Source organism: Halichoerus grypus, chromosome 11, assembly GCF_964656455.1.
Source record: "Halichoerus grypus chromosome 11, mHalGry1.hap1.1, whole genome shotgun sequence".
Lineage (NCBI taxonomy): Eukaryota > Metazoa > Chordata > Mammalia > Carnivora > Phocidae > Halichoerus > Halichoerus grypus.
In genome coordinates, this window is record NC_135722.1 from 105,974,828 (window position 1) to 106,002,636 (window position 27,809).

General features: G+C 35.8%; 1 protein-coding gene and 1 pseudogene across 1 annotated transcript in view; one reads left to right on the forward strand and one right to left on the reverse strand.

The window, feature by feature from the left end:
- The window catches only part of C11H11orf65 (chromosome 11 C11orf65 homolog), a 55,405-nt gene that overhangs the window by 17,738 nt on the left and 9,858 nt on the right, over positions 1-27,809 (forward strand). The window contains exons 2-4 of the mRNA XM_078059053.1: positions 2,376-2,465; positions 23,597-23,797; positions 25,242-25,372. Of these exons, the coding sequence (XP_077915179.1) occupies positions 2,385-2,465; positions 23,597-23,797; positions 25,242-25,372 (413 nt within the window). The 5' untranslated portion in view covers positions 2,376-2,384. The remainder of the gene's footprint in view (positions 1-2,375; positions 2,466-23,596; positions 23,798-25,241; positions 25,373-27,809) is intronic.
- LOC118525611 (U2 spliceosomal RNA) lies at positions 3,705-3,926 on the reverse strand (annotated as a pseudogene).

Sequence of the window (27,809 nt, forward strand, 5' to 3'; positions counted from 1 at the left end):
TTTCTTGAGATACCTTCTCTTCCCCCTTCTTTTTCTCTTCTCCTTCTGGGACTCCCACAATGTGCATGTTGGTCTACTTACTGGTGTACCATAGGTCTCTTAGGCTCTATTTACTTTTATTCAATCTTTTTTCTTTCTCAGACTTGACAGTTTCCTTTGGTTTATCTTCAAGTATGCTGATTATTTCTTCTGCCTGCTCAACTCTGCTTTTGAATCCCACTAATAAATTGTTCCTTTCAGTTATTCTACTTTTCAGCTTCAGAGTTTCTATTTGGTCTCTTTTTAGGTTTTGTTTCTTTATTGATATTTCCATTTTGTGCATCATTTCTTGAATTTCTCCACATCTTCCTTCAGTTTTTTGAGCATCTTTAAAACAGTGTTTTAAGGTCTTTGTCTAGTAGATCTGCCATCAGGTCTTTTTCAGGCTCAATTTCTGTTGATTTATTTTTTTCCTTGAATGAGCCATCATTTTGTGTTTCTTTATATGCCTTATAATTTTTTGTTGAAAAGTGGAAATTTGAATTTAATAATGCAGGTACTCTGGAAATGAGCTTCTTTCCTTTCCTCAGAGTTTACTGTGTTGTTTGTGTGTGTGTGTGTTTGCTTTTTTTTAAATTGCTGTAGACTGTTTCCATAGCTTACAAGGATCAGTTAAGGATCAGCCAGAATTGTAAACTTAAGATCTTCTCAGTTTTCTGAGTCTGTGCCTTTCCCTGGAAATGACTGGTCACTTTCTAATTTTCTCTCTCTTTGTAGTTATTTTTGAATGTCCTAGTTTTGAATGCCTGGCCCCCAAAGGGGGAAAGGAGAACAATGTAGAGGGAAGGAAAAACCCTTTAAGTTCCCTGGAAGTTGCCAGATGGGAAGGGCTTGCAACAGTGGTGGAAGGCGGAGGTACAGCACCAATGACTGCCCTCCTGTTTGTCTGCACCTCTGTAATCAGAAGCAGCAACCAACAATCCCAACACAGATCTCCTGTATTTCCAGGACAGAGTCCTTTTTCTCCACCCCCTCTCCCACAAGCTGTGTGCAGGTTGTTCCAGGAACGTGTACGCAGCTGCTGCTGCTGGGGCTGAGGTAAGGGAGTGGATAGCTAGGACTGGGCTAAGAGCCAGAATTGACCAGAGTTAACAGCAGTTTACGCCCCAAGCCTTCCCCTGGAAGTTGCAAGCCTTCAATAGAGTCCAGAGTTCCAAATATTTACATTAGATTTGGCCAGTGCAGTTGTCTAGATGGGGAGACAGATTCCTGGTGCTTCCTTAGTCCACTTTCTTCCCAGGATCCTCTCTGTCTGCTGCAACTTTTTAAAGGACTCCTAAACTATGACTTTCTGACCTCTCCCATTACTTATTTCTTCACAATATTAATAAAAATTATGGCTAGAACTAGTGATTTTGTTTTGCTTCTTAGTAGTCAGGCTTCATCTCTTTTTCTGGCAATTTAATGCATGATTTATTAACTTGTCAGCACATTTACGAGTTACAAAGTAAGAAAAATTCTATAATCATCTCTAACTCTAGGTTAGGAGCCTGGATAAATTTGGGATGAAACTGTCATTGTGCATGTTGATTAAGAAAAGCTTATTTGGGAGCACCTGGGTGGCTCAGTCAGTTAAGCATCTGCCTGTGGCTCAGGACATGATCTGGGATCAAGCCCCGTGTTGGGCTCCCTACTTAACCTGCTTTTCCTTCTCCCTTTGCCGCTCCCCCACTTGTGCTCACTCGCTCTCTCTCTCTCTCTGTCAAATAAATAAATAAAAAATCTTAAAAAAAAAAAAAAAGCTATTTGAAGTCATTGAAGGGGGACATGAAAGGTCATGGATTTTCAAGAGAAACTGACATGGGTTTAATACTGGCTTAGTCAATCACTATTTGACCTTAGGTCTTGAAGTGCAGTCTCATCTCTAACACAAGCAAATTGGCAAAATCTGCTCTGCAAGATTGTTGTTTAAATTAGAAAAAGAAACAAATTGGAGCATATAAGGCAATCAATAGTAGGTAACAATTTTTATTTTTATTTTTTTTTTTATTTTTTTTTTTTTTAAAGATTTTATTTATTTATTTGAAGAGAGAGACACAGCGAGAGAGGGAACACAAGCAGGGGAGTGGCAGAGGGAGAAGCAGGCTTCCCGCCGAGCAGGGAGCCCGATGCGGGGCTCGATCCCAGGACCCTGGGATCACGACCTGAGCCGAAGGCAGACGCTTAACAACTGAGCCACCCAGGCGCCCCACAATTTTTATTTTTATTAAAATTATTTTTATACCAAATCTCATCAGTATTATTTCCTTTACTCAACTTCTGTTTTTCTTGAGTTCTAGTGAGTTTCATAATGGAGTTTATAAAGAGATTTTGAATATACCCTTTTTTTATTTTAGGACTTTCAAATGCCTTGGAAAGAGGAGTCAGAACTTACAGAGAGGGATAAAGCTGCCAGAATCATTCAGAAGGCCTGGAAATGTTTCCTTGTGAGTTTATTTTTTGCAGCTTGATAGCAATATAATTTATATATCGTAAGGTTCACCTGTTGAAAGTGTACAGTTCAATAGTTTTTAGTATATTTACGGATTTGTGTACCACCCTTTGCTTTAAAAGCACACATTTTTTAGAAGTTAAAAAACTTAACATTAATTAGTTATCTTGTTAGCCTCACAAATCCTTACTGAGCTCCTGGTCAGGGCCAGTCACTTCGATAATGGCTATGATCAACAAAAGTATCACTACTAGGGTTATTTGGCTTTAACCTCTAAAATTTTATTTCTTGACTCGGGAATCGGGTTTTTGAACAGGTGTTAGGGATACATTAAATAATTAATTATTAAATATTTTTTGAGTACCTACTTTTGAAGACAATGTTTAATAATAAACTGTGTCTGAATTAATGTACTTATTTATCATGCTTTAGTGTGGGTATGTCTGGTCCCACTGGTGTAAGGAATATTCTGAGTTGATTCACCTGGTTGGGTGAGAGCCAACAGCTAATATGACTCTACTCGTACCTCTGTGATAGCAGTAACACTGTGTTTGATAATTTTGATATCATGCTTTAGTGTGAAGTGGCATGGCTGCTTCTAGCACACCAGAATACCTTTGTATTGGCTCATTAAGTCTTCCTAAATAGCTTCCATTATTTGTTTCTTTTGCCTCTTTCAAAGCCATAAAACCCATAACTATTGATTTCCAATACTAAAATAATAATGTGCTTTTAAAATCTATTCCTTTGATGGTTTCTATTAGCCTACTTGTTAACTAGACTTAAGCTTTTCTGTTATTTGTAACTTCCTTTATCCCACATCCAAATCCAACCAGACACATTACTTTGTATGCCTTTTATATTCCTAGCACTGCGTGAGGCACTTTACAGTACCTCCTTGCCCTTAAGGAGTTTCAGTAGAGAAGCCCTGTAGATAAACAGACAAGCGTGTGTGTATGTGTATTTCATTTCTTTTTGTTTTTTTAAAGATTTTATTTATTCATGAGAGACAGAGAGAGAGAGAGGCAGAGGGAGAAGCAGGCTCCCCACTGAGTAGGGAGCCCGATGAGGGACTCAAACCCAGGACCCTGGGATCATGATCTGAGCTGAAGGCAGACGCTTCACTGACTGAGCCACCCAGGCGCCCTGTGTATGTGTATTTTAAAAAGATGGTAGACTGAGCATACATTTTCACTTTTTGTCCCTGCAGAACCCTATTGAAATGACAGTAGACAGAAAGTTAACCCATACCAGAGAGAAGGGAGTTCATGAGCAGATTAATTTTATCTCATTTTTGGAAAACCAAAAATAGGATAGAACTGTGTAGAAGACTTGCCTTGACACACATCAGAGGGGCTCCAGTGAGAGAGCTGGTTTGTCCCTGGGACCCTAGAAAGGATATCAATTCTGAGTTAGCAATTTACACTTGATCTTAGCCAAAAGGCCGAGAAGCGATTTGGAGTTAGCAATTTAAAAGATCTGGAAGGAGAATGACTGTAGGCATTACTTGGTTACTTGGTTACATACAAGGTTACTTGTATGTAGTGTAGCTGTGACAGATGTCCGTGCTGTCACTTCAAGCCCCAAAGCTACAGGTAAATGGATATTTACCATTGGTCAAAAAATTTGCTTGTAGATGGATATTTACTATTAGGGGAAAAACCCTGATGGCTTATCTCTTTTGTAAAAAATTAAGTGAACTATTTATTTGGAAAAGCTAATTCTATTGTGGATTTGGCACTACACGTAAAAGTCTCTTAATTTTAGTATTTGAAAGACACCGTGCTTGATTGCTGGCTACCTAACCATACCCGCCCTCCCCCCCAAGAAAGTCTATTGATTATCTTATTCCACCCACATTACGAAGCTCCCAGACCATCTTCCCATTCATATGTGACAACAATGAGAAAATGGAGACTTACAAAAAAGCTCAGGATAACTCCGACTAGTTCCTTGGAAAAATTGACATAGACCTTCATTCTTAAGTATTAATGCACAACCAAGGATCAACTGATATTTAAGGGAAATCAATGATGTAAAAAAAAGATTTAGAAAATTAAAAAAATGAAATAAAAATGGTGATCAGTTTAGATAAGATCAGTATGTTGAATGTCTCTAAGCAGGTTGTATCGGAAGATAAAATGGTACCCCTGCAACAGAAGGTATGACTGCACAGTTGCATTTAAAAAGTGGTTAGAAACTGAAGAGAAGCTAACCATGAAAGTCACGGAACCATAATAGTACTGAGATTCAAAGAGAATACATTTGATCTTAAGTCTAGGAACATTCTGCTTCAAGTGGCTCAGAGGATGACTTCTAAATAAGGATGCCTAATTTTAACACATTACGTGGCCTTATAAACAAATAACCTTCATAGTCAAACTAATGTAAATGAAGGCATTTTCTCACATTTGAATATTTTAAATAAAAATAATATATATATTTCTTTAAGTAAAATAATGTAGGAGAACTTAAAAGCACTTCTTTTACCCTCTCATACTCTTCTCTACCCTCATATCCTAAAGGGAACCACTTTTAACTGTTTTTTGTTTTAGATCTTGTAGTAGTTATTTCTGTGTTTCTGCATAATATTCTTGTATAATTATTTTTTATTTATCAACTTTAGAAGTGACCCGTTGACTTTCTGCAAAGATAATTGAGAGCTTATCTTGCTTATCCCTTATACAGCCTTGGTTATCTCCCCTCCCAGTATCATATATGATTATTTTTTAGTTCCTCTATTTGTTACCTTACTTCTTTAAAGAATATTTAAACCTTTGTTTCTTTTTTTTTTTTTTAAGATTTTATTTATTTATTTGACAGAGACAGAGATAGCGAGAGAGGGAACACAAGCAGCAGGAGTGGGAGAGGGAGAGCAGGCTTCCCGCCAAGGAGGGAGCCCGATGTGGGGCTCGATCCCAGGACCCTGGGATCATGACCTGAGCTGAAGGCAAACGCTTAACGACTGAGCCACCCAGGCGCCCGTAAACCTTTGTTTCTTGTTCCATCATGCTAACATAAGATTATGTGACTTATTATGTATGATGAGGATATAAATATCCCTACCCCTCCTTTTCTTTTTTACCTGTCCTCCCAATCTTCAAATCCCCAAATCCCATTACATCCACTATTACACTGTCAACATTCACTTTGAGGAGTCTCTCATATATCCTGAACAGAAGTCCTTTATTGAATATGTGTGTTGCAGATATTTTCTTCAGACTGGCCTCATTGCATTCTTAAAGGTGTTTTTTGATAATGACAAGTCTTTAATTTTCATTAAATCCAATTTATCACTTGTCCTTTATAGTTAGTGTTTTCTGTGTCCTGTATAAGAAGTGTTTGCCTAGGGGCGCCTGGGTGGCTCAGTCAGCTGTGTCCAACTCCTGAGTTCGGCTCAGGTCATGATCTCCGAGTAGTGAGAGCAAGCCTCATGTTGGGCTCCGCACTCACGGTGGAGTTTGCTTGAGATGCTCTCTCTCCCTCTGCCCTCCCCTCTGCATGCTGTCTTTCTCTCTCTCAAATAAGTAAATAAATCTTTAAAAAAAAAAAGTTTACCTAAAGAGGTGACAATATCAAAATGGCAACAGAGGTCATTCTCAACTTCAGTCCCCCTCACAAGAAGACCAACTAACAACTATCCATAGAAGGCACTCTTGTGAAAATCCCAGAGCCCAGGACCAGAGAGAACAGGAAGGACCACATTAGAAGGATAAGAGGAGGGGTTTCACTTTGATCACATCACCAGGCACAAGGCAGCCCTGAGGAGCCCACTGGGCCTTTCCTTTCTCCAGTGGGGAAAGAAATCCCAAGGTGGACACCCAACTCACCCAGGACAGTATTACTTGTCAAATATATTGAAATAAATCTGGGGGAAATATTTATGTAACCTGAAGCCAGAAGATATTTTCCTTATATTTTTTCTAGAGGCTTAATTGCTTTAGTTGTAGATTGAGATCTAGTATCCATCTCAAATTAATGTTTGTGATGATGAGAGGTATGGACAAAGTTCATTTTTGTCTTTATGGATAACCAAATGATTAAGTACCTTTTACTGAAAATACCATTCTTTCCATAGTAAATTGCGGGGGTGTCTTTTCTGTCGTCTCTGTTCAGTTGCATGGGTCTATTTGTCTTTATTTGAGTCAATACCACACTGTCTCAGTAACTGTAGCTCTATCAGAAGTATGGGTATAGGGCACTACAGTCCTCCAATTTTGATGTTCTTCATGATTGTCATAGCTATTCTAGGGCTTTTGCATTTCCATGTAAATAGTAGAATCAATTCATTAATTTTTGCAAAAATTATTGTGGAGATTATGTAATTGGTATTGAATTGAATCAGTAGATCAATTTGGGAGAGAACTGATATTTTTCTACACTGAGTTTTCATGAACATGGTGCATATCTTTATTTATTAGATCTTTAAAATTTTTTCTCCATAATGTTTTGTAGTTTGCAGTGTAGAAGTCTTAAACATCTTTCATTTAACTTCTGGGTACTTGGCATTTCTTGTAAGTGGTATTGTTTTTAAATTTTATTTTCTAGTTCATTTCTAGTTTATAGAAATATAGTTTATTTTTATTTGCCAACCTAATGTGCACTTATTATTTCTAATTGCTTTTTTATAGATTCCTTTGGATTTTCCACTTATGCATGTCATCCTTGAATGACTTTTATTTTTTCTTTGCAAAATTTATACCTTTTATTTCTTTATTGCACTGATTAGACCCTCCAGTGCAAGATTGAATAGAAGCAGTAATTATGGACATTCCTGCCCTTTTGTTGAACGCCGAAGGCATGTAATATTCCACCATCAGCTAAGATGTTACCTGTAGTTTTTTTGTGAAAACTTACCATCAGTTTGGGGAATTTAACTTTATTCCTAGTTTGCTTTTTATTCTTGTTGTTATGAAAACTCTGGATGTTGAATTTTATCAAATGCTTTTGCTGCATTTCCTGTATGATCATATGGTCTGTCTTCTTCATTCTTTCCATGTGGTGAATTTCATTGCTTGATATTCAAACGTTAAACCAACCTTGTATTCCTGGAATAAATTCCACTTCACTCTGATGTATTATTACCCTTTTTGATATATCCTGGATTTGATCTGCTAAACTTTATTGACACAAATGAACAAACCTTTTAGAATTTCTAGGAAAAAAAGAGAGTTTCATTCAAGTCCAAGTTAGGACAGCTGCCCTGGATACACAGTCTTTACAAAGAAGAGAGTGCTTTGGTAAGGGAGAACATTTGGTGTAAGGTTATATACATTTTATACATAAAGAGTTACAAATTATTAGACAAAGAACATTTTAGGAAGTTGTAGACCTTATCTTAAGTTTCTAATATATGCAGGGCTGTAGACTTCAGTCTTACAGGAACCAGGGAAGTTTCTTCCTTTTTCTTTTATGTTCAGAATGCTCTTCCTGGTTATTTTCTTTAATGAAGCAAATATACAGTGTGTGCTCAGGGAAGAAATAGAATCCATGCTTTGAAGTTTTGCCTAGTCATTTTCACCTTGGTAAATGTTAAAGTATAGCCTCCCCTGGAGTCCAGGAATAGGACCCACAAGCATTAAAAGTTGAAAATTTCCTTTATCAACTTTAATTTAGGATTTTTGCATATTTGCTCATGAATGTAATTTTTCTTTTTTGTCATATACTTCCCAGATCTTGATATCAAGATTATGCTGGCCTCATAAAGGGAATTGGGAAGTATTCTTTCTGTTATATTATCTGAAAGAATTTGTGCGATTAATGCTATTTCTTCTATAAATATTTGGGAGAATACATTAGCAAAACATTGTGTGCTAGGAGTTTTCTTTATGAGAGGTTTCTAATTAGGGATTCCATTTCTTTAATAATATGGGACTGTTCAAAACTGTATTTCTTCTTATGCCCATTTTGATGTTACTTTTCAAGGAATCTATCCATTTTCTTAAAATTGTCAAATTTATTTGCCTAAAGTTGTTTATAATCTCCTCTCACTGTACTTTTAATGTCTGTAAGATTGGGATGGTATTTCTCATATCTGTTTTCTCTCTATTTTTCTACATCTGTCTTAATCTTTAAAAAAAAAAAACAACCCTGGTTTTTGGCTTTGTGGGTTTTCTCTATTTTAACTCTACATTTCATTAACTGCTGATCTTTATTGTGTTTTCCTTCATCTTTTGAGGGAGTTTGGTTTGCTGTTTCACACTTCTTGAGATGGAACATTAGATCTTAGATTTTACACATTTATTCTTTTTTAATAATATATGTATTTAAAGCATTTAAGTTCTCCCTGAACGTTCCCTTAGATGTATCCCACAGGTTTTGATATGTCATATATTTATTACATTTCAATTTAAAATATTTTATAATTTCCATTGTGATTTTTTTGACCCATGATTGATTGATTTTAAAGATTTTATTTTTAAGTAATCTTTCCACCCAAGATGGGGCTCGAACTCACAACCCCAAGATCAAGAGTTGCATGCTCTACCAACTGAGCCAGCCTGGTGTTGCTTATAGGTGCCTGGGTGGCTCAGTGGGTTAAGCGACTGCCTTCAGCTCAGGTCATGATCTCAGGGTCCTGGGATCAAGCCCCGCATTGGGCTCCTTGCTTAGTCGGGAGTCTGCTTCTCTCTCTCCCTCTCCCTCTGCCCCTCCCCTTGCTTGTGTTCTCTCTCTCAGATAAATAAGTAAATTTTTTTTAAAAAGTATGTTGCTTAATTACCAAATATTTAGGAGTTTTCTAATTACCTTTCTGTTGCTGATTTCTGGTTTAATTCCACTGAAGCCGGTTATTTATATGATTTTAATAACTTGAAATTTGTTGAAACTTGCCTGGCTTAAGTCTATTTTTGTAAATCTTCCATGTGAACTTGAGGAAAAAAATGTATTCTGACATTATTTAAGTCAAACTTTGGTAGCTGTCTTAATCCATTTGGGCTGCACTACAATAGACTGGGTAAATTATAAATAACAGAAATATATTTCTTACAGTTCTGGAGTCTGGAAAGTCTAAAATCATGGCACCAGCAGATTTGGTGTCTGGTAAGGACCTGCTTTCTAGTTCATAGGTGAACAGTTGTCTTCTTGCTATGTCCTCATGTGGTGGGAGGGGTGAGGGATCTCTCTGAGGCCTCTTTCCTTTTCTTTCTTTTTTTTTTTTTAAGAGAAAGGGGAGGGGCAAAGGGAGAGGGAGAGAGAGAATCTTATGCAGCCTCCACACTCAGCTTGGAGCCCAACACAGGGCTTGATGTCACAACCCTGAGATCATGACCTGAGCTGAAATCAAGAGACGCTTAACCAACTGAGCCACCCAGGCACCCCTGAAATAACCATATGGTTTTTATCCTCTCTCTTGCAGATGTGATGTGTCACATTGATTGATTTGTGAATGTTGAATCACCTTTGCAACCCAGAAATAAATCTCACTTAATCATTGTGAATCATTTTTTAAATTTATTATTGGATTCAGTTTGCTAATATTTTGTTGTGAATATTTGCATCTGTTCATCAGAGATATTAGACTGTAGTTCTCTTTTTTAGCAGTGTCTGGTTTTGATGTCAAGGTAATGCTGGCCTCATAGAATGAATTTGGAAGTTTTCTTTCTCTTCTATCTTTTTGGAATAGTTTAAGAAAAATAGGTATTAACTCTTCTTTAAATATTTGGTAGAATTTGCCTGTTAAGCCATCTGGCCCTGGGACTTTTGTTTTTTGGGAGTTTTTTGATTACTGATTCAGTTTCTTTGCTGGTTATCAGTCTTCACATTTTTTGTTTCATGTTTCAGTTTTGGGAGGATATATGTTTCTAGGAATTTCTCCATTTCTTCTACAAAGGATTATAAGAGAATATTATGAAAACTATATGTCAACAAATTGGCATATTGTTGACATATAGTTTTCATAATATTCTCTTATAATCCTTTGTATTTCTGTGCTGTTGGTTATTTCTCCTCTTTCGTTTCTGATTTTGTTTATTTGAGTCTTCTCTCTCTCCCTCTCTTTCTTTTTTGTTTTGTTTTCTTTTTTTTTTAATGAGTCTGGCTAAAGGTTTATCAATTTTGTTGATCTTTTCAAAGAAGCAGCTCCTGGTTTCATTGATCTGTTGTACTGGGTTTTTTTTTTTTTTTTTCTGCAGGTTTTAAAACTTTTTATTTGCGTATTTAAAAAATTGTGCATTCCAATCATTAAAATCACTTGAACAAAAAAAAAAAAAAAAGGCATTTTACAGCCTGCAGGACATGTTGGACCAGCTTTCACTGTCATCCCACCCAGCTTCTTTGTTCACCAACATACAAGTTCTTTTCCTTCCCTGCCAGCCAGACAGGCAGATGGGAATGGCCATCTTTGTCAGCTGATGTGAGCTGCACCATGTCCACAGACAATTGCAGTGGGACTTCAAATTGTCATATTGGTGCTATGGGTTACTTCAGTTTGAATTGATTTGATTTGATGTAAGCATACTGGGGCAGCAGGGGAAGTTTACCAAGAGTTACTAAGGGCTTTTTGGGGTATAGGGTAAAAGGAGAATGTTACCAAAGAAATAGTTTTCTGAGATAGAAGAATTGTTTGGAGTCATCTGACTAAATACTGTGCTAACACGAATAGTAGATTGGGTTTGTAAATCAATGGCATTACTACAGGACCAAGGTTTCTGGAATGATAATAAGATAATAATTATTTAGTGCTTTCTTGTGCCAGAAGTTGTTTTAAGTGCTTTACAAATATTAACTCATTAATTCCTCACCATAGCTGTATGAGATACCCCTGTCATTCCAGTTGTTCGGATGAGAAACTGAGTGGAGAAGCTAAGCAGCTTGTCCACGGTCACACTAACAGTTCAACCCAGATAATGCTATGCCGTACTCAATGTTCTTAACCAGTAGGCTGTTTTGTCTTTTTCCTGGTTTACTCTGGAGTACATAGAAGTGACTCCACCAACATTCTGGGTATTTTATTTATAATTGCTAATGATGTAGTTCCAAAGTTAAGGGTAAAACTCTGTGAGAATAAAACCAGTATTTCCTAGCTTGCCAAAGCAAACCCTGAGTGGATAATATTTCTAAAATCTAGTTTACATACATAAAGTCTATTTTATGGTTCTTACTCATTTTGCCCTGGTTAGGCACAAAGCTTAACTTAGAGGTAGAAAATCCAGTTTTGACCATAGAATCTTATGTGCTTGAACCTTTAGAATGTCGCTGTATTCCAACACTATAAAAGACTGATTGATATCAGAAGACAAGGAGAGCCACGTCAGATAGTGAAATATATTGATCCTAAAGAGGTGAGGATGTTATTTATTCATCCAGCATCTGTTTTTTCCCTTCAAAATGTGTGACCGCTTTATAAATGTACTTATATGTGTTTCTTTTAAAAAACTTTATCTTGGGGCGCCTGGGTGGCTCAGTCGTTAAGCATCTGCCTTCGGCTCAGGTCCTGATCCCAGGGTTCTGGGATCGAGCCCCGCATCGGGCTCCCTGCTCAGCAGGAAGCCTGCTTCTCCCTCTCCCACTCCCGCTGCTTGTGTTCCCTCTCTCACTGTGTCTTTCTCTGTCAAATAAATAAATAAAATCTTAAAAAAAACTTTATCTTGAAGTGTGACACACACATAGAAAAGTTCATAAAACATAAATGTGTAGCTCAGTGAATCATCACAAACAATCCCCCATGTAACCATCACCCAGATCAGAGTCTCACACTTCAGACCCCTGCCTTCCAGTGCTCTGCACATCTCGGCCAACTCCCTGCTCCCAAGAGGCAACCACTATTTTGAATTGAAGCTTTGTTTTTTTGTTTTGTTTTTTTCAGTCTTCTCTATTTTTGAACCGTATGTAAATAGAATCCTCTGGTGCGCTTCTGTATCTTACCATTCAACATTGCATTCGTGTGGCTGAATTTTATTCATTTTCTAAAAAATAATGACAGTTATTTCATTTTATGAATATACTGCTGTTTATTCATTCTACAGTTGATTGACATTTGTATTGTTTTTTCCAGTTTGAGTCTGTTACAAAGACTGCTTTGGGAATATTCTTATTCATCTGTCCTGTATACAAATTTCTACTCCACCCAGAAATGGAATTTCAGACTCTTTTCCAAAGTTACTGTACAATTTGTATTAACCATCATCAATCTTTTGGAATTCTTGGTGTTCTGCATCATTACCAGTGCTTAATATTATCAGCTTTTTAGGGACAGTCCTCCCTTTAGGCATACTTAAATTTTTGGTCCCAGCGCCTTCATTCTTAGTTCTCAATCTGAGGCTTCAGGCCCCTGTGCTGTCCCACTCTGAGTCAGTCCTCACAGACTCTCCTCCCTCAATCTCCTCGCTACCCCCTACCCCACACAGTCACACCTCAGAGTTTTGAAAGTTGGGACTCCCTAACAGTGAGAGGACACTCGTGTCTGCTCCACTTCACTCTCAAATGCTGCAGCCCTGGGTGGGGAGGGGGGAGATGACCAGGTGGAATCCTTGCCTCCTCCAGTGTTAGGGGCTCCAACTCTCACCTAGTACCATTACAGTAAGTGATTAAAAGCTTTCTTTCCCTTTCTGCTTGTTTTCTTCATTGGCTCTTCTGACACCCGACAGCTCAACGACCATCCTCCCAGATCAGCTGAGCTCTTGACATTTTTTTTCGTGTCTTCTATGTGTATATTGTCTCTTATTTTTCTGGGCTTTAAGCAGTTCTTTATATATTTTTCACACAAGCCCTTTGTCCGTTCTCTGTGCTGCACAAATTGTTTTTCATTATATGATTTGACTTGTCACTCTTAAGAGGGTCTTCCCACTGTTTTTTTTTTTTTTACCATGAAAAATGTCAAACATATACAGAAGTAGAAAGAATAATAAACCACATGTACCCATCCCCTAACTTCAACAGTTAGCAATTCACAGCCAGTCCTGCTTCATCTATATTTCACCCTCTTTCCCCAATCCCTAGGTTAATATTTTGAAACAAGACTGTCTTTTGGTGAACAGAGTTCTTAATTTTAATGTAGTTTAAATTATCAACCCTTTTGTATATGGTTGGTGCTTTTTATAAACTTCACCAACCCTGAAGTCATGAAAGAATTTTCCTATATTATATATAACCTTTATTGATTGGCCTTTCATATTTAGATCTGCAGTACACCTGGGGTTGATATTTTGTATATGGTGTGAGGTAGAAGTTACTTTCATATTCTTCCATATAGATATCCAAATGATGAAACACTATTTATTAAAAAGATAGTCCTTTCTCCACTGCTCTCCATGCCACTTTTATCATAAATCAAGTAACCATTTTTGTATGGGTCTGTTTATGCATTTTCTAATCTTTTCCATGGTCTATTTTTCTACCCTTGTCATAATTACTATAGGTTTGTATTATTATAGGTTTATAACAAGTGTATTATATGGTAGAGAAGTACTCCCATTTTGTAATTCTTCAAGAAGACACTTCCAGGCTATTGTTGGATGCTTTGTATTTCCATGTAAATTTTAGAATTAAGTTGTCAGTTTACACCCATAAAATCCTCCACCATCAGGAAAATAGTAGACTAGGGAGCACTAAGAATAACTGTCAGAATCACCTTTATAGTTATAGATCTATTCCTATCTTATATTTATTTTTGTGCTAGATTTGATAAGTTGTATTTTTCTAGGAAGTTGTCCATGTCACTTAAATTTTCAAGTTTATTTACTAAAATTATTTATAATATTCTCTAATGATCTTTCTAATGTCTTAGAATCTATAATAGTTTCTCCTTATCTTCTGCCTTTTTCTTTTTCTTTCTTCCCTCTTAATTATATTTATTGAAGTATAATTAACATACACTGTTATATTACTTTCAAATGTACAACATATTGATTTGACAATTCTATATATTACTCAGTGCTCATCAAGATAAGTATAGTGTAGTCACCACACTATGTCATTACAGTGTTATTGACTATATTCCCTATGCTGTAGTTTTCATCTCTGTGACTTATTTATTTTAAAACTGGAAGTTGTACCTCTTAATCCCCTTCATCTATTTCACCCATCCCCCTCACCCATCTCCCCTCTGAAACTATCAGTTGGTTCTCTGTATTGAAGAGTCTAGTTTTGAGAGAGCAGGAAGATGGCAATAGAGTAGGAGGACCCTAGGCTTGTCTCATCCCACAAATATAAGTAGATAACTATCAGATCATCCTAAATACCCCAGAAATTGACCTGAAGACCAACATAACAAATTCCACAACTAAAAGAAGAGCAGAAGCCACATCAAAGAAGGGAGGAAGTGCAGAGACATGGTTTAAAGGAGAAATAGATCATGGGTACTATGAAGTGAGCTGTGGTCATGGAGAAGGGCAAGAGACAGGAGCACACAGGAAACACACAAGGAGAACATTTCCCCAAAGCCATTGGCTTGGAAAATGAGAGGGACTGAATTTTGTGGGTTCTTCTTGTAACCAGCAGGGCTTAATAAAATCTGGAGTTTTAAAGGTCAGCAGGCTTGGCTGGGATAGAGCCTGGAGGGCACTGCCCTACTCCTGGAGAGAAAGTGGGCAAACATCCCAGGAGCAGACAGCTTGGAAACAGCAATCTTAAGAACACCTAGGGCACTCAGGGGGTGATTATTTGCTCTTCTCAGAGTGTGTCCCTCAGAGGCAGCATTCACAGACACACCTCTCTGGGAACAGAGGAGCTGGCCAGCACCATTTCCCAACCCTGCCCCTCAGCATAAACACAGAGCCACCTGTGGGAAGTAGTGCAGCACTGATACTGGCTGCCTAACTTGCATACACCAAGTCCTGTGCCACCACCACTCCCGGCCCTGGTGGAACTGCCCTTCTCAGTCACACTTGCCTCAGTCCCAGTGTGGTGGACCTCTCCCCAGGAAGACCAGCACAAACTCCTGCTCAGACCATGCCTCCGTACCAGAGAGTTTTGCAGGGCCTCAGTTCTGGTGGAGGTAATAATAGGTCTCATTTCAGAAGCAGACCAGAGCACACCTAGTTAAAACTCGCCACATTCAAGCCAAGGACCAAACACTTCCCACAGCAAGCAAGGAGAGCCTCTGTAGACGACTGGCTTAAAGGATAGAGCAGAGAACACAACAGCAGTATGCACACAGCACACACTGGAGATATTCCCTGAAGTACCAGTCCCTGGACACTATATGACCTCTTCTTCATAAGGCCATTACTTTCAGGAGCAGGAGACATAACTGGCTTTTCTAACACAGAGAAGAAGGCAGAGAATTAGGCAAAATGTGAAGACAGAGGAACTTATCCCAAATGAAGGAAAAAGATAAGGCCACCACCAGAGATCTAACTGAAACAGATATAAGTAACATGCTTGATGGAGAATTTAAAGCAATGATCATAAGGATACTCAAAATAATATAAGACATCAATGAGACCCTTACCACAGAGATAAAAGAGTTAAAAAAGAATCAGAGATGAAGAGTGCAATACACAGGATTAGAAACACACTTGAGGCAATGAACAGTAAGCTGGAAGAAGCAGAGGAATGAATTAATAACCTAGAAGACAGAGTAATGGAAAACAATGAAGCTGAACAAAAGAGAGAAAAGACAATTGTGCAACATGAGAATAGACTCAGGGAACTGAATGACTCCAATAAACATAATAACATTTGTATTATTGGAGTACCAAAGGAAGAAGAGAGAAAGGGGGCAGAAAATTTATTTGAAGAAATAATAGCTGAAAACTTCCCTAATATGGAGAAGGAAACAGACATCCAGATACAGGAGGCACAGAGAACTCCCATCAAAATCAACAAAAGCAAGCCAACACCAAGACATATTTAATTTGCAAAATATAGTGATAAGGAGGGGTGTCTGGGTGGCTCAGTTGGTTAAGTGGCTGCCTTCGGCTCAGGTCATGATCCCGGGTCCTGGGATCGAGCCCCGCATCAGGCTCCCTGCTCAGCAGAGAGCCTGCTTCTCCCTCTCCCTCTGCCTGCAGCTCTGCCTACTTGTGCTCTCTATCTCTCTGTCAAATAAATAAATAAAATCTTTAAAAAAAATAGTGATAAGGAAAAAAAACCTTAAAAAACAGCAAGCCAAAAGAAGTCCTTAACTTCTTATAAAGGGAATAAAGGAAAACCCATAAGGCTAGCAGGAGATTTTTCAACAGAAACTTGGCAAGCCAGAAGAGAGTGGCATGATATATTCAAAGTGCTGAATGGGGAAAATCTGCAGGCAAGAATACTCTATGCAGCAAGGCTGTCATTCAGAATAGAAGGAGAGATGAAGAGTTTCTCAGACAAATAAAAACCAGTGGAGTTCATGACCACTAAACCAGCCCTGCAAGAAATATTAAAGCGATCCTTTGAGTGGAAAGTCGAGACCAAAAGTGACGGTATAAAGGCAGGAAACACAAAAGCAGTAGAAATGAATATTTCTGTAAAAATCAGTCAAGGAACTCACATAAAAAAGATGTAAAATATAATAACATAAACCTAAAATGTGGGAAGGAGAGGAGAAAAGAAGGGGTTCAAATTTGAATGACCACCAATATAATATAGACTGCTATCTGAAGAAGTTATATACAAACCTAATGGTAACCATGTATTGAAAACCACTAATAAACATGCAAAGAATATAGAGAAAGAAATCCAAATATATCACTGAAGAAAATCAGCAAAATGTGAAAGAGAGAAAGATAAAAAAGGATCAGAGAAAATTTCCAAAAACAACCACAAAACAAGTAATAAAATAGCAATATATACATATCTATCAATAATTACTTTGAGTGTAAATGGACTAAATGCTCCAATCAAAAGACATACGGTGTCAGAATGGATAAAAAAACAAGAGCCATCTATATGCTGTATACAAGAACCTCATTTCAAACCTAATGACACCTGCAGATTGAAAGTGAGAGGATGGAGAAACATCTATTGTGTTAATGAGTGTCAAAGAGGGAGTAGCAAAAATAAAATAAAATAAAAAAAAGAGGGAGTAGCAATATTTATATCAGACAAATAGACTTTAAAACAAAGACTGTAACAAGAGGTAAAGAAGGGCACTATATCATAATAAAAGGGATAATCCAACAAGAAGATACAACAATTATAAATATTTATGCACCCAACATGGGAGCACCTGATATATGAAACAATAACAAACATAAAGGAACTCATTGATAATATAGTAGATAATAGTAGAGAACATTAACACTCCATGTACATCAATGGACAAATCATCTAAACAGAAAATAAACAGGGAAACAGTAGCTTTGAATGACTAACTGGACCAGATGTACTTAACAGATATATTCAGAACATTCCATCCTAAAACAGCAGAATACACATTCTTCTCAAGTGCATGTGGAACATTCTCCAGAGTGGATCACATATTAGGTCACAAAATAGGCATCAACAAATACAGAAAGATTGAAGTCATGCCACACACCTTTTCTGATCACAATGCTATGAAACTAGAAGTCAACCACAAGAAAAAAAGTGAAAAGCCCACAAATACATGGAATTTAAACAGTATGCTACTAAATCATGAATGGGTCAAACGGGAAATCAAAGAAGAAATGTTGAAATCACTAAATTCTACAACTGAAGCTAATATTACACTGTATGTTAACTAACTGGAATTGGAATTAAACTTTTGCTTGTGGATGTCCAGTTTTTCCAGCACCATTTGTTTAAGACTATCCTTACTCTATTGAATTGCCTTTGCTCTTTTTTTTTTTTTTTTTAAAGATTTTATTTATTTATTTGAGAGAGAGAGAATGAGAGACAGAGAGCATGAGAGGGAGGAGGGTCAGAGGGAGAAGCAGACTCCCTGCCGAGCAGGGAGCCCGATGCGGGACTCGATCCTGGGACTCCAGGATCATGACCTGAGCCGAAGGCAGTCGCTTAACCAACTGAGCCACCCAGGCGCCCTGCCTTTGCTCTTTTATCAAAGATAAGTTGACTATATTTATGTGGGGCTATTTCCAGGCTGTCTCTCTGTTCCACTGACCTATTGTCTTTTCTTTTGCTAATACCACACTTGATTACTACAGCTTCATAGGAAATCTTAAAGATGGGTCCACCAATTTTGTTATTCTCCTTCAAAATTATGCAAATGGCAATATTATGTTGGTTATTCTAGGTCTCTTACATTTTTGTATAAAATTTAGAATCAGTTTGTCCATATCTATAAAATAACTTGGCGGGATTTTGGTTGAGATTGCATTGAATCTATAGATTGAGAAGAGTGGGCATCTGGACAGTATTGAATCATTCTATCCAGGTACATTGAATATCTCTCATTTAGGTCTTCTTTTATGGGGTGCCTGGGTGGCTCAGTTGGTTAAGCATCTGCCTTCTACTCAGGTCATGACCTCAGGGTTCTGGGGTGAGCTTCCTGCTCCACAGGAGTCTGTTTCTCCCTCTGCCCCTCCTCCCACTCATTCTCTTAATCTCTCTCTCAAATAAATAAATAAAATCTTTAAAAAATAGATCTTCTTTTATTACAGTGTTGTTTCCTTCATACAGATTTTCATATATTTTGTTAGATTTATACCCTACATATTTCACTTTTTTGTTGTTAATATAAGTGGCATTGTGTTTTGAATTTCAAATTCCAGTTGTTTGTTGCTGGTATATAAGAGAGCAATTGACTTATGTATGTTAATGTAGTATCCCCCAACATTATTATAGTTGCTTTTTTGTGCCAGGAATTTCTTCATTGATTCACTGGAATTTTTAATATAGACAATTATGTGATCTGTGAACAAAGACAGGTTTTTTTTTCCATTTCAATTTGTATACCTTTTATTTCTTTTTCTTATTGAATTAGCTATGACTTCCAATATGATGTTGAATAGGAAGGGTGAGGGGACATCTTTGCTTTGTTCCTTATCTTAGCAGGAAAGCATACAGTTTCTCACCAATAAATATGATAGGTGTGTTTATTGTAGATATCCTTTGTCAAATTGAGGAAGTTTGCCTCTATTCCTAGTTTGTCAGAGTTTTTATCATGAATTGGTATTGAATTTTATCAAATGCTTTTTCTGCATTGTTGATATGATCATATGATTTTTCTTCTTTAGCCTGTTGTAATTTGATAATGGCCTTGCATACCTGGAATGAATCCCACTTGGTCATGGTATATAATTCCTTTTATACATTGTTGAATTTGACTTGCTAATATTTTATTGAGGATTTTTGCATTTATGTTCATGAGAAATAATCATCTGTAATTTTCCTTTCTTGTAGTGTCTCTGTCTGGTTTTGGTATTAGGATAATGCTGGACTCATAGAATGTGTTAGGAAGTGTTCCCTTTGCTTCTGTTTTCTGGAATAGATTGCAGAGAATGGATACGATTTTCTTCTGAAATGTTTGGTAGTGTTAACCACTGAGCCAATTGAAGCTTGGTGCTTTCTTTTTTGAAAGGTTAATTATTGATTCCATTTCTTTAATAGGTCTATTCAGATTTTCTATATCTGCTTGTATGAGTTTTGTCGGGTTGTGTCTTTCGGGCATTTGAACCATTTCATATAGGCTATCAAATTTGTAGGCATAGGGTTTTTCTTAATATTTGTTAATTATCCTTTTAGTGCCCATGGAATCAGTGGTGATAGCCCCTCTTTTCTGGTATTAGTCATTTGTGTCTTCCCTCTCTCTCTTTTTCCTTCTTAGTTTCCCTGGTCAGAAGCTTACTGATTTTATTGATCTTTTCAAAGAACTAGCTTTTAATTTCTTTGATTTTCTCAGTTGATTTCCTGTTTCAATTTCATTGATTTCTGTTTTAAATTTTATCATTTCTTTTCTTATGCTTACTTTTTTTTTTTTTAAGGTTTTATTTATTTATTTGACAGAGAGAGAAAGAGCAAGTAGGCAGAGAGGCAGGCAGAGGGAGAGGGAGAAGCAGGCTCTCTACTGAGCAGGGAGCCTGATGCGGGACTCGATCCCAGGACCCCGGGATCATGACCTGAGCCAAAGGAAGCCGCTTAACCAACGGAGCCACCCAGGTGCCCCACTTCTGCTTACTTTTGATTTATTTTCCTAGTTTCTTAAGATGGAAGTCTAGATTATTGATTTCAGGTCTTGCTTGTTTTCATATATTTATTCAGTGCTATAAATTTTCCTCTAAGCACTGTTGTCTGTGCATTTCATGAATTTTGATAAGCTGTATTTTCATTTTCCCTTAGGTCAAAGTATTTTTAAATTTTTCTTGAGACTTCTTATTTGATCCATTTGTTACTAAGAAGTGTATTGTTGAATTTCCAAGTTCTGGGCTTTTCAGCTATCCTTCTGTTACTGATTTCTAATTTAATTCCATTGGGGTCTGAGAACATGCTTTGTATGATTTCTATTATTTTACAGTTGTTAAGGTGTGTTTATGGTCCATAACATGTTCTATGTTGGTAAATGTTCCATATGAGCTTGAGAAGAGTGTATATTTGCTATTGTTGGATGAAGTGTTCTAGAAATGTCAGTTAGGTCCAGGTGATTACAAGTGTTGTTCAGTTTCTTAATGGACTTAATTATTTTTCTGTCTGCTGAATATGTCAGTTACTGATAGAGAGGTGTTCAATTCTCCAACTATAATAGTGGATTTCTCTTAGTTCTTGTAGTGCTTTCAGGTTTTACCTTACATATTTTGATACTCTGTTGTTAGGCATATATACTTTAGGGATTGTTATATCTTCGTAGAGAATTGACCACTTTATCATCATGTAATCCTCCTCTTTTTTTTTTTTTTAAAGATTTTTTTTTATTTTTTGACAGAGAGAGACACAGCGAGAGAGGGAACACAGGCTGGCGGAGTGGGAGAGGGAGAAGCAGGCTTCCCGCGGAGCAGGGAGCCTGATGTGGGGCTCGATCCCAGGACCCTGGGATCATGACCTGAGCCGAAGGCAGACGCTTAACGACTGAGCCACCCAGGCGCCCCGTAATCCTCCTCTTTATCCCTGATAATTTTCCTTGCTCTTAATTCAGCTTTTTCTGAAATTAATATACCTGCTCAGTTTTCATATAATTAATGTTAGTTACTATGTTATATCTTTCTCCATTACTTTGCTTTTAACCTATCTGTGTCTTTATATTTAAAATGTTTTTTTATAGACAACATACAGTTGGATCTTATTTTTTTAATCTATGTTTATAGTCTCTGCCTTTTACCTTGTATATTTAGACCATTGACATTTAATATAGTGATTGATATCTAACATATTTGTTAATGTTTTCTATTTCTTGCCCTTGTTCTTTCTTTTTTTGTATTACATTCTTTTTCTGCCTTCTCTGGTTTTAATTGAGCATCTTATATGATTACATTTTCTTTCCTCTCAGCATATCAATTATACCTCTTTTTTACTATTTTTTGATTTCCCTAGAGTTTGCAGTGAGTATTTACAACTAATCTAAGTCCACTTTAAATAACACTATTCTACTAAATAAAAATTCCCATGAGTTTAGGAGACAAAGTCATGATAAAAGGAAGGGAACTGCCTCAAATACCCAGCCAACCCTCATCACCATTTAAGTTTGTAGATGGTAGAAGGATAAAGAAGTAAACTCAAATCTTCCCAAAAGTACACCTGAATTTCCTATAGGCTTTCATAGTTGAGGAGATAGAGACTTACCAGGACCACCTCTAAGAAATAGAGAAAAACTAGAAGTGGACAAACCAGATATGGATTACTAAAACTGCAATCCAGGCTTGATCCACTTCAATTTCTGATTGGATTGACTTGATCATTCTCTCACCCTAACTGACTAAAAGAGGAAAGAAAAAAATATCCACGAAGCTGTACCCTTAAGATTTGCCTACTTTAGTGGAAATAAAAGTGTATATATAATGAATTTTGCTTAAAAATTATATACAGTTGACCCTTGAACAACACTGGGATAGGGGCACTGACCGCCCCCCTGCCGCCATGCAGTCGAAAATCCATGTGTAACTTGTTGCTCTCCAAGAAGTCAATTACAAATAACGTACTGTTGACCAGAAGCCTTACTAATAACATAAGTAGTCAATTAACACATATTTTATATGTTATATATATTACATACTGTATTCTTACATTAAAGTAAGCTAAAGTAACATGTTAAGAAAATCATAAGGAGGAGAAATTACTTTTACAGTACTGTACTACAAAAAAATATTAGTTGACCTGCACACTTCAAACCCATGTTGTTCAAGTGTCACCTGTATAAATTTTATGAATTTTATAAATATAAGTTTTAGATCCTGTTATAAAACATATTTTTTCATGTTTGAACTGTGACCCTATATATGTATGCATGTATATATATACACTCTTCAGTCAGGAGAAAATTGTGCAAAAGTCCATGTGGTCTTTCAGGCTTTACAGACTGAATGACTTAGGATAACATGTATTTTCTCATCTAACTTAATATTATCAGGAGGTAAGATTAAACTGTCTTCTGATTGAGGACCCAAAATTGTTTTCTCTACTTTGCATTTGGTGCAGGGCACTAAAATTTAGAAGACCAATTATAGACAATTCTTACAAAATTTAAACATGTATTTTTGACTTAATAAAAGCTAGTTAGGAAAGGTCATCTGGTGTTAAACTCAAATTAGCCAATCATAATTTTTTCTCTGAATTTACCTGTAAAATAATGCTCAATAGTATTAATTAAATTTATTAAATTTAATAAATTAAATAATATATTTGAGGACTTATGTAAAATTTCCATTTTGTGAAAAACATATCAGTTGGTTTTTATACTTATATGTTGCATAGAACGTAAACATAGTTTAGTATCATTTTTCCAGTTATCATGAAAACTTTTACTTATTGGATGCCCATAAGAAATTAAATCTTAAAATATTTTTTAATTTAAAAATAATTATTTGAGGTTTATTTATTTGACCTATTTCATAAATAATCAATATTCAGCAACTATTTTAACATGATAGAGTGAGAAGTAGTGAATTGATATCTACAGTGTTGAAGAGTAATACATTTTTTTATAGGCAGAGCTTCTAGATGCTGCTGCTGGCGTTCATGTACGATTCAGATTAGGTGGTGTAAGTATGGATGAATTCTTATTTGGTAGTTTTAAAGCACATTTATGTGAAATTTAAAAGATGTAAGTTTTTAAAATGTAAACCTTTTTTTGTAATTAGATTACAATGGTCCTTTGAACTTCTCCATATACAGGTTAAATTTCCACCTGATATATACTATAAAATTTTCACTCATAGACATATTGAAGATCTGTGTGCTAATAGCCCTAGAGATTATACAAAACTTCCAGCAAAATATACATCTCATATTAAAAGTGATGATCTTCAGGAAGAGGACCATAGTGGCTGGTATCGTCGTGTAGAGAACAATGGCTGGAGGCCTGTCTCTGATACAGTAAGAAAAGAGAAATATTAATAACTTTGAATCTTATATATTTAGAAACTCATTTGTCTTCTTGAAAATTAATTTTAAAATAATAAATCTTGGTGATTTAACTGATAAAAAGTGATGACATTAACTACTCAAGGGTTACTAATAATACTTCAAGATCAGCAATATATCTTTTTTTTTTCACTACTTCTACTTTTAGTAATGAGCTTTGATCTGGGTCATCTTTAGATACTGTCTGGTACTCAGGAGTTTAGCATCTTTATAGTGAAGCAAATTTGAAAATGTTGTTGACTCTATATTAATTAATCCTTGGACTAGAGGTGGGAATTCTTGAGAAAAATATGACATTTTCTCTTATAGAGCTTATCACAGCAGAGACTGGGGGGAAATCATTTGGATTGTCATGGTGTTTGGAACTTCAACATGTCTTCATTAATCGAATGGAATTATTTTAAATATACATAGTTCTTAAAACATATATATGATTTAGGGACTTTTCCATAGACACCCATGTTTAATGTCCTTTTTGTGGAGATAATCTCTACCTAAGGATGTTTGTAAGCTTACATTTTATAGGTTAATATAATCAGGTTCTATATAGCTCTAGATGTCTATATGGGCTCATGTCTTCATTCAGGTCCTCAATCTGTGGTAGGCAGATTATAGAATTGGTATATTAAGTATACTAAGTATGAAAAGTGAAAATAATCAAGGTGTGAATTCATACATTCATTCAACAAATCTTATTGCATACCAACCATATGTCAAGCATTGTACTAAATGCTAGGGATACAATGGTAGATAAAATAGTCCCTCCCCTCAAGTATCTTTCCTTTTAATTTGTGAGAGAGTCAAAAGTAAAAAGAATATTTCAGTATAGTGCAGTAAATACGTGCTTTAAGAGGGACAAATACATAGAGTTGCGGGGGATAGCAAACTCTCCTCCTTGTTCTTTAACGTGTATGTGGTGAAGGAGAGGGAATGAATTCGAAGTAGGAAAACAGGCAACCAGTTAGGATAGCATGTCACACAGGGAAACCACAAACTCTGGGGATGTAATGATGAGACTTTGTTCTTGAAGAGTGCCTGTACTTCTTGAGATTTAGAGTCTTCGAAAGTCAACAGCACTAAGAGTAGGTAAGGTCTGTTCTTATGAAAAACAAAAACAGTACTGGAGTATGTCTATTCATTTATCCATTCAACAAATAGTTCTTAAGTACCTCAGTATACTAGCACTTTGTTAGTCTTTCTGTGACATGTGCCTCCAAAAGCTCAATGTGCCACTCACCCATGACACAATCAGAAATACCTTAAAAAGGGTGTATTCGCGCCTCTATTTCTACCTTGGCATATTCCCACTGAACTTACAGAAATTCCTGTCTGTAGCCAGATAACCTCACAATCAGTATTTCAACACTTTGTATATTCATTTTTCATTTCTCAATAGTTTTGGGTGTCTACTGAAAATGTAGAGGTGGGAGAAGAAAAAGGAATCAAATTCCATTTCTCTAAACTGAAGAGAAGGCAAGATATGGAAAAGAAAAGAAAATTTAGAAAGATAGAATGGATGAGGAAAATGTAAGTTGATGAAATAGACTTATTAAATATATACTATTTTAAGTTCTTTTTAAAAAATGCTATCACTACTAAAATAACTACATGTTTTTTAAAAAGAAAAATGTAAGATTACAGTTATGTTTTTAAAAATATATAGAAAGCAAACATTTAACAAATGCCTGCTATGTGTGAGATACTATTAATCTCTAGGATATAAATGGGGAAAGACATTTTGTCTTTGACCCCAAGGAAATTACAGTCTATTGGAATATCAGATATGAAAATAAGCATTTACTCTTATATATCAGATAACTTTTATTTGGCCCTCCAGATCCACTCTGTACCCTTCTCAACCCTTTTTTCTGCCCTAAGACTCTGACCTGTATGGACTACACTAAAAGACATTCTGGACCTGTCTAACAAATGTTAAAAGCAAGCCAAAGCATCAAATTGTTTACAAGTTTACTTCACTCCATATGCAGAACAAATTCCCCCCAAATATTTAAAGTAATACAAAAAAATCCAGTATCCCAAATTATATAAAATTCACAATGTCTACCATATAACAATCAATAACCAGGCATGCAAAGAAACAGGAAAATAGATCTCATACGAGAAGAAAAATTAATAAGTAGCAACAGACCCACCAAAAATATCTTTTGAAAAGGAAGGCAAAAGAATAACTTTGCAGACAAATAAAAGCTGAGTTCTCTTATCATGGAAGACCAGCACTGCAAGAAATTTTTCTGGCAGAAGAAAAATGCTTCTAGGTAGAAATCTGGATCTATATAAGGAGTGAAGAACTCCAAAGGTGGTAATTATGTAAGTAAATATAAAGGACTTTTATTCTTACTAAATCTCTTTAAAGGGTAGCTAACTAACTGTTGAACTATACACTTAAAAATAGGTAAGACAATAAATTTTAAGTTACATGTTTTTTATTACAATTTTGAAAAGATCGGTATTAAAACTGTAATGAGTTAATATTGATATTGCCAATCCAGTTCTACCTACATTTTTGATTCCACAATTATATTCCTTTTCTCTTATATTGAAAATCTTCATTTCAAATAAAATATAATTGCTTATTTTTCTGACATTACAAATAAATTGTTCCAAAATAACAAAATAATATCAATATGTATGCAATTACTGAATAAAATTCAAAAAAATTTTTTAAGTTAATTTACTATTTAAAGCAGAAACACTGACAGTGTATTGTGACGTTTATAAACTCAAAACAGTATGAAAGTAAAATGTATGATGATGATACCACAAAGATTGGGAGAGGTGAAATGCAAGTATACTGCTAGAAGTTCCTTACTCTACATATAAAGTGGTATGATATGCTTAAAGGTAGACTGTGATTATTAAAAACCATAAAACAACCATAAAATCAACAAGAACAAGAACAAAGATGTATATATAATAATGTAATGATGGAAATAAAATAGCATCATAAAGAAACATCAAAAGAAGGGTGAAAAAAGAGGAAAGGAAACAAAGAACAGAGAGAATAGAAAGTGGATAGCATGATAAAGACTAAAATCAGTCATATCAATAATAATATTAAATGTAAGTAGTCTGAACACCCCAAATAAAGGCAGAGATTGACAGACTGGATAAGAAGGCCATACATGAGGACATAACAATCCTAAATACTTATTTACCTAGTAACAGAGCTTTGAAATACATGAAAATAAAATTAGTAGTACTGAAAGGAGAAGTAGACAAAACCAGAATTATAATCAGAGATTTCAAAACCCTTTTATTAGTAATTGATAGAACAAGTGGGCAGTAAATTAGTAAGGATAGAGCTGAGACTTGAGCAAAATTATCAACCAGCTTGACATAATTGGCATTTATAGAGCACTGCACCCAACAAGAGAAAACACATTCTTTTCAAGTGCATGTGAAACATCCACCAAGATACATTATATTCTGGGTCATAAAACAAACATCCACAAATTTGAAAGAATTAAAATCATACAAAGAAACTTCTCTGATCACAATGGAATTAAAAAGTATTTAAAAATAGAATAGAATTAATAACAGAAAAATTTCTAGAAAACTTCCAAATATTTGGATATTAAATAGCATACCTCTATATAACCCATGAGTCAAAGAAGAAGTCACAAAGGAAATTTGACAATATCTTTGATTTAATGAAAATGAAAATACAACATAAAAAATTGAGGATGCAGCTAAAGCAGTACTTACAGAGAAATTTATAGCATAAATACTGATATTTAAAAAGAAAGATCTCAAATCAGTGATCTAAGCTTCCAACATAGAATCAATAAAAGAAGAGCAAATTAAACCCAAAGCAAGTAAAAGGAAGGAAATGATAACAGTAGAAATCAGTAATATTGCAAATAGAAAACCATCAGAGAAAATGAATGAAATCAAAACTTGTTGCTTTTGAAAAGAGCAATACGATTTATAAACCTCTAAATAA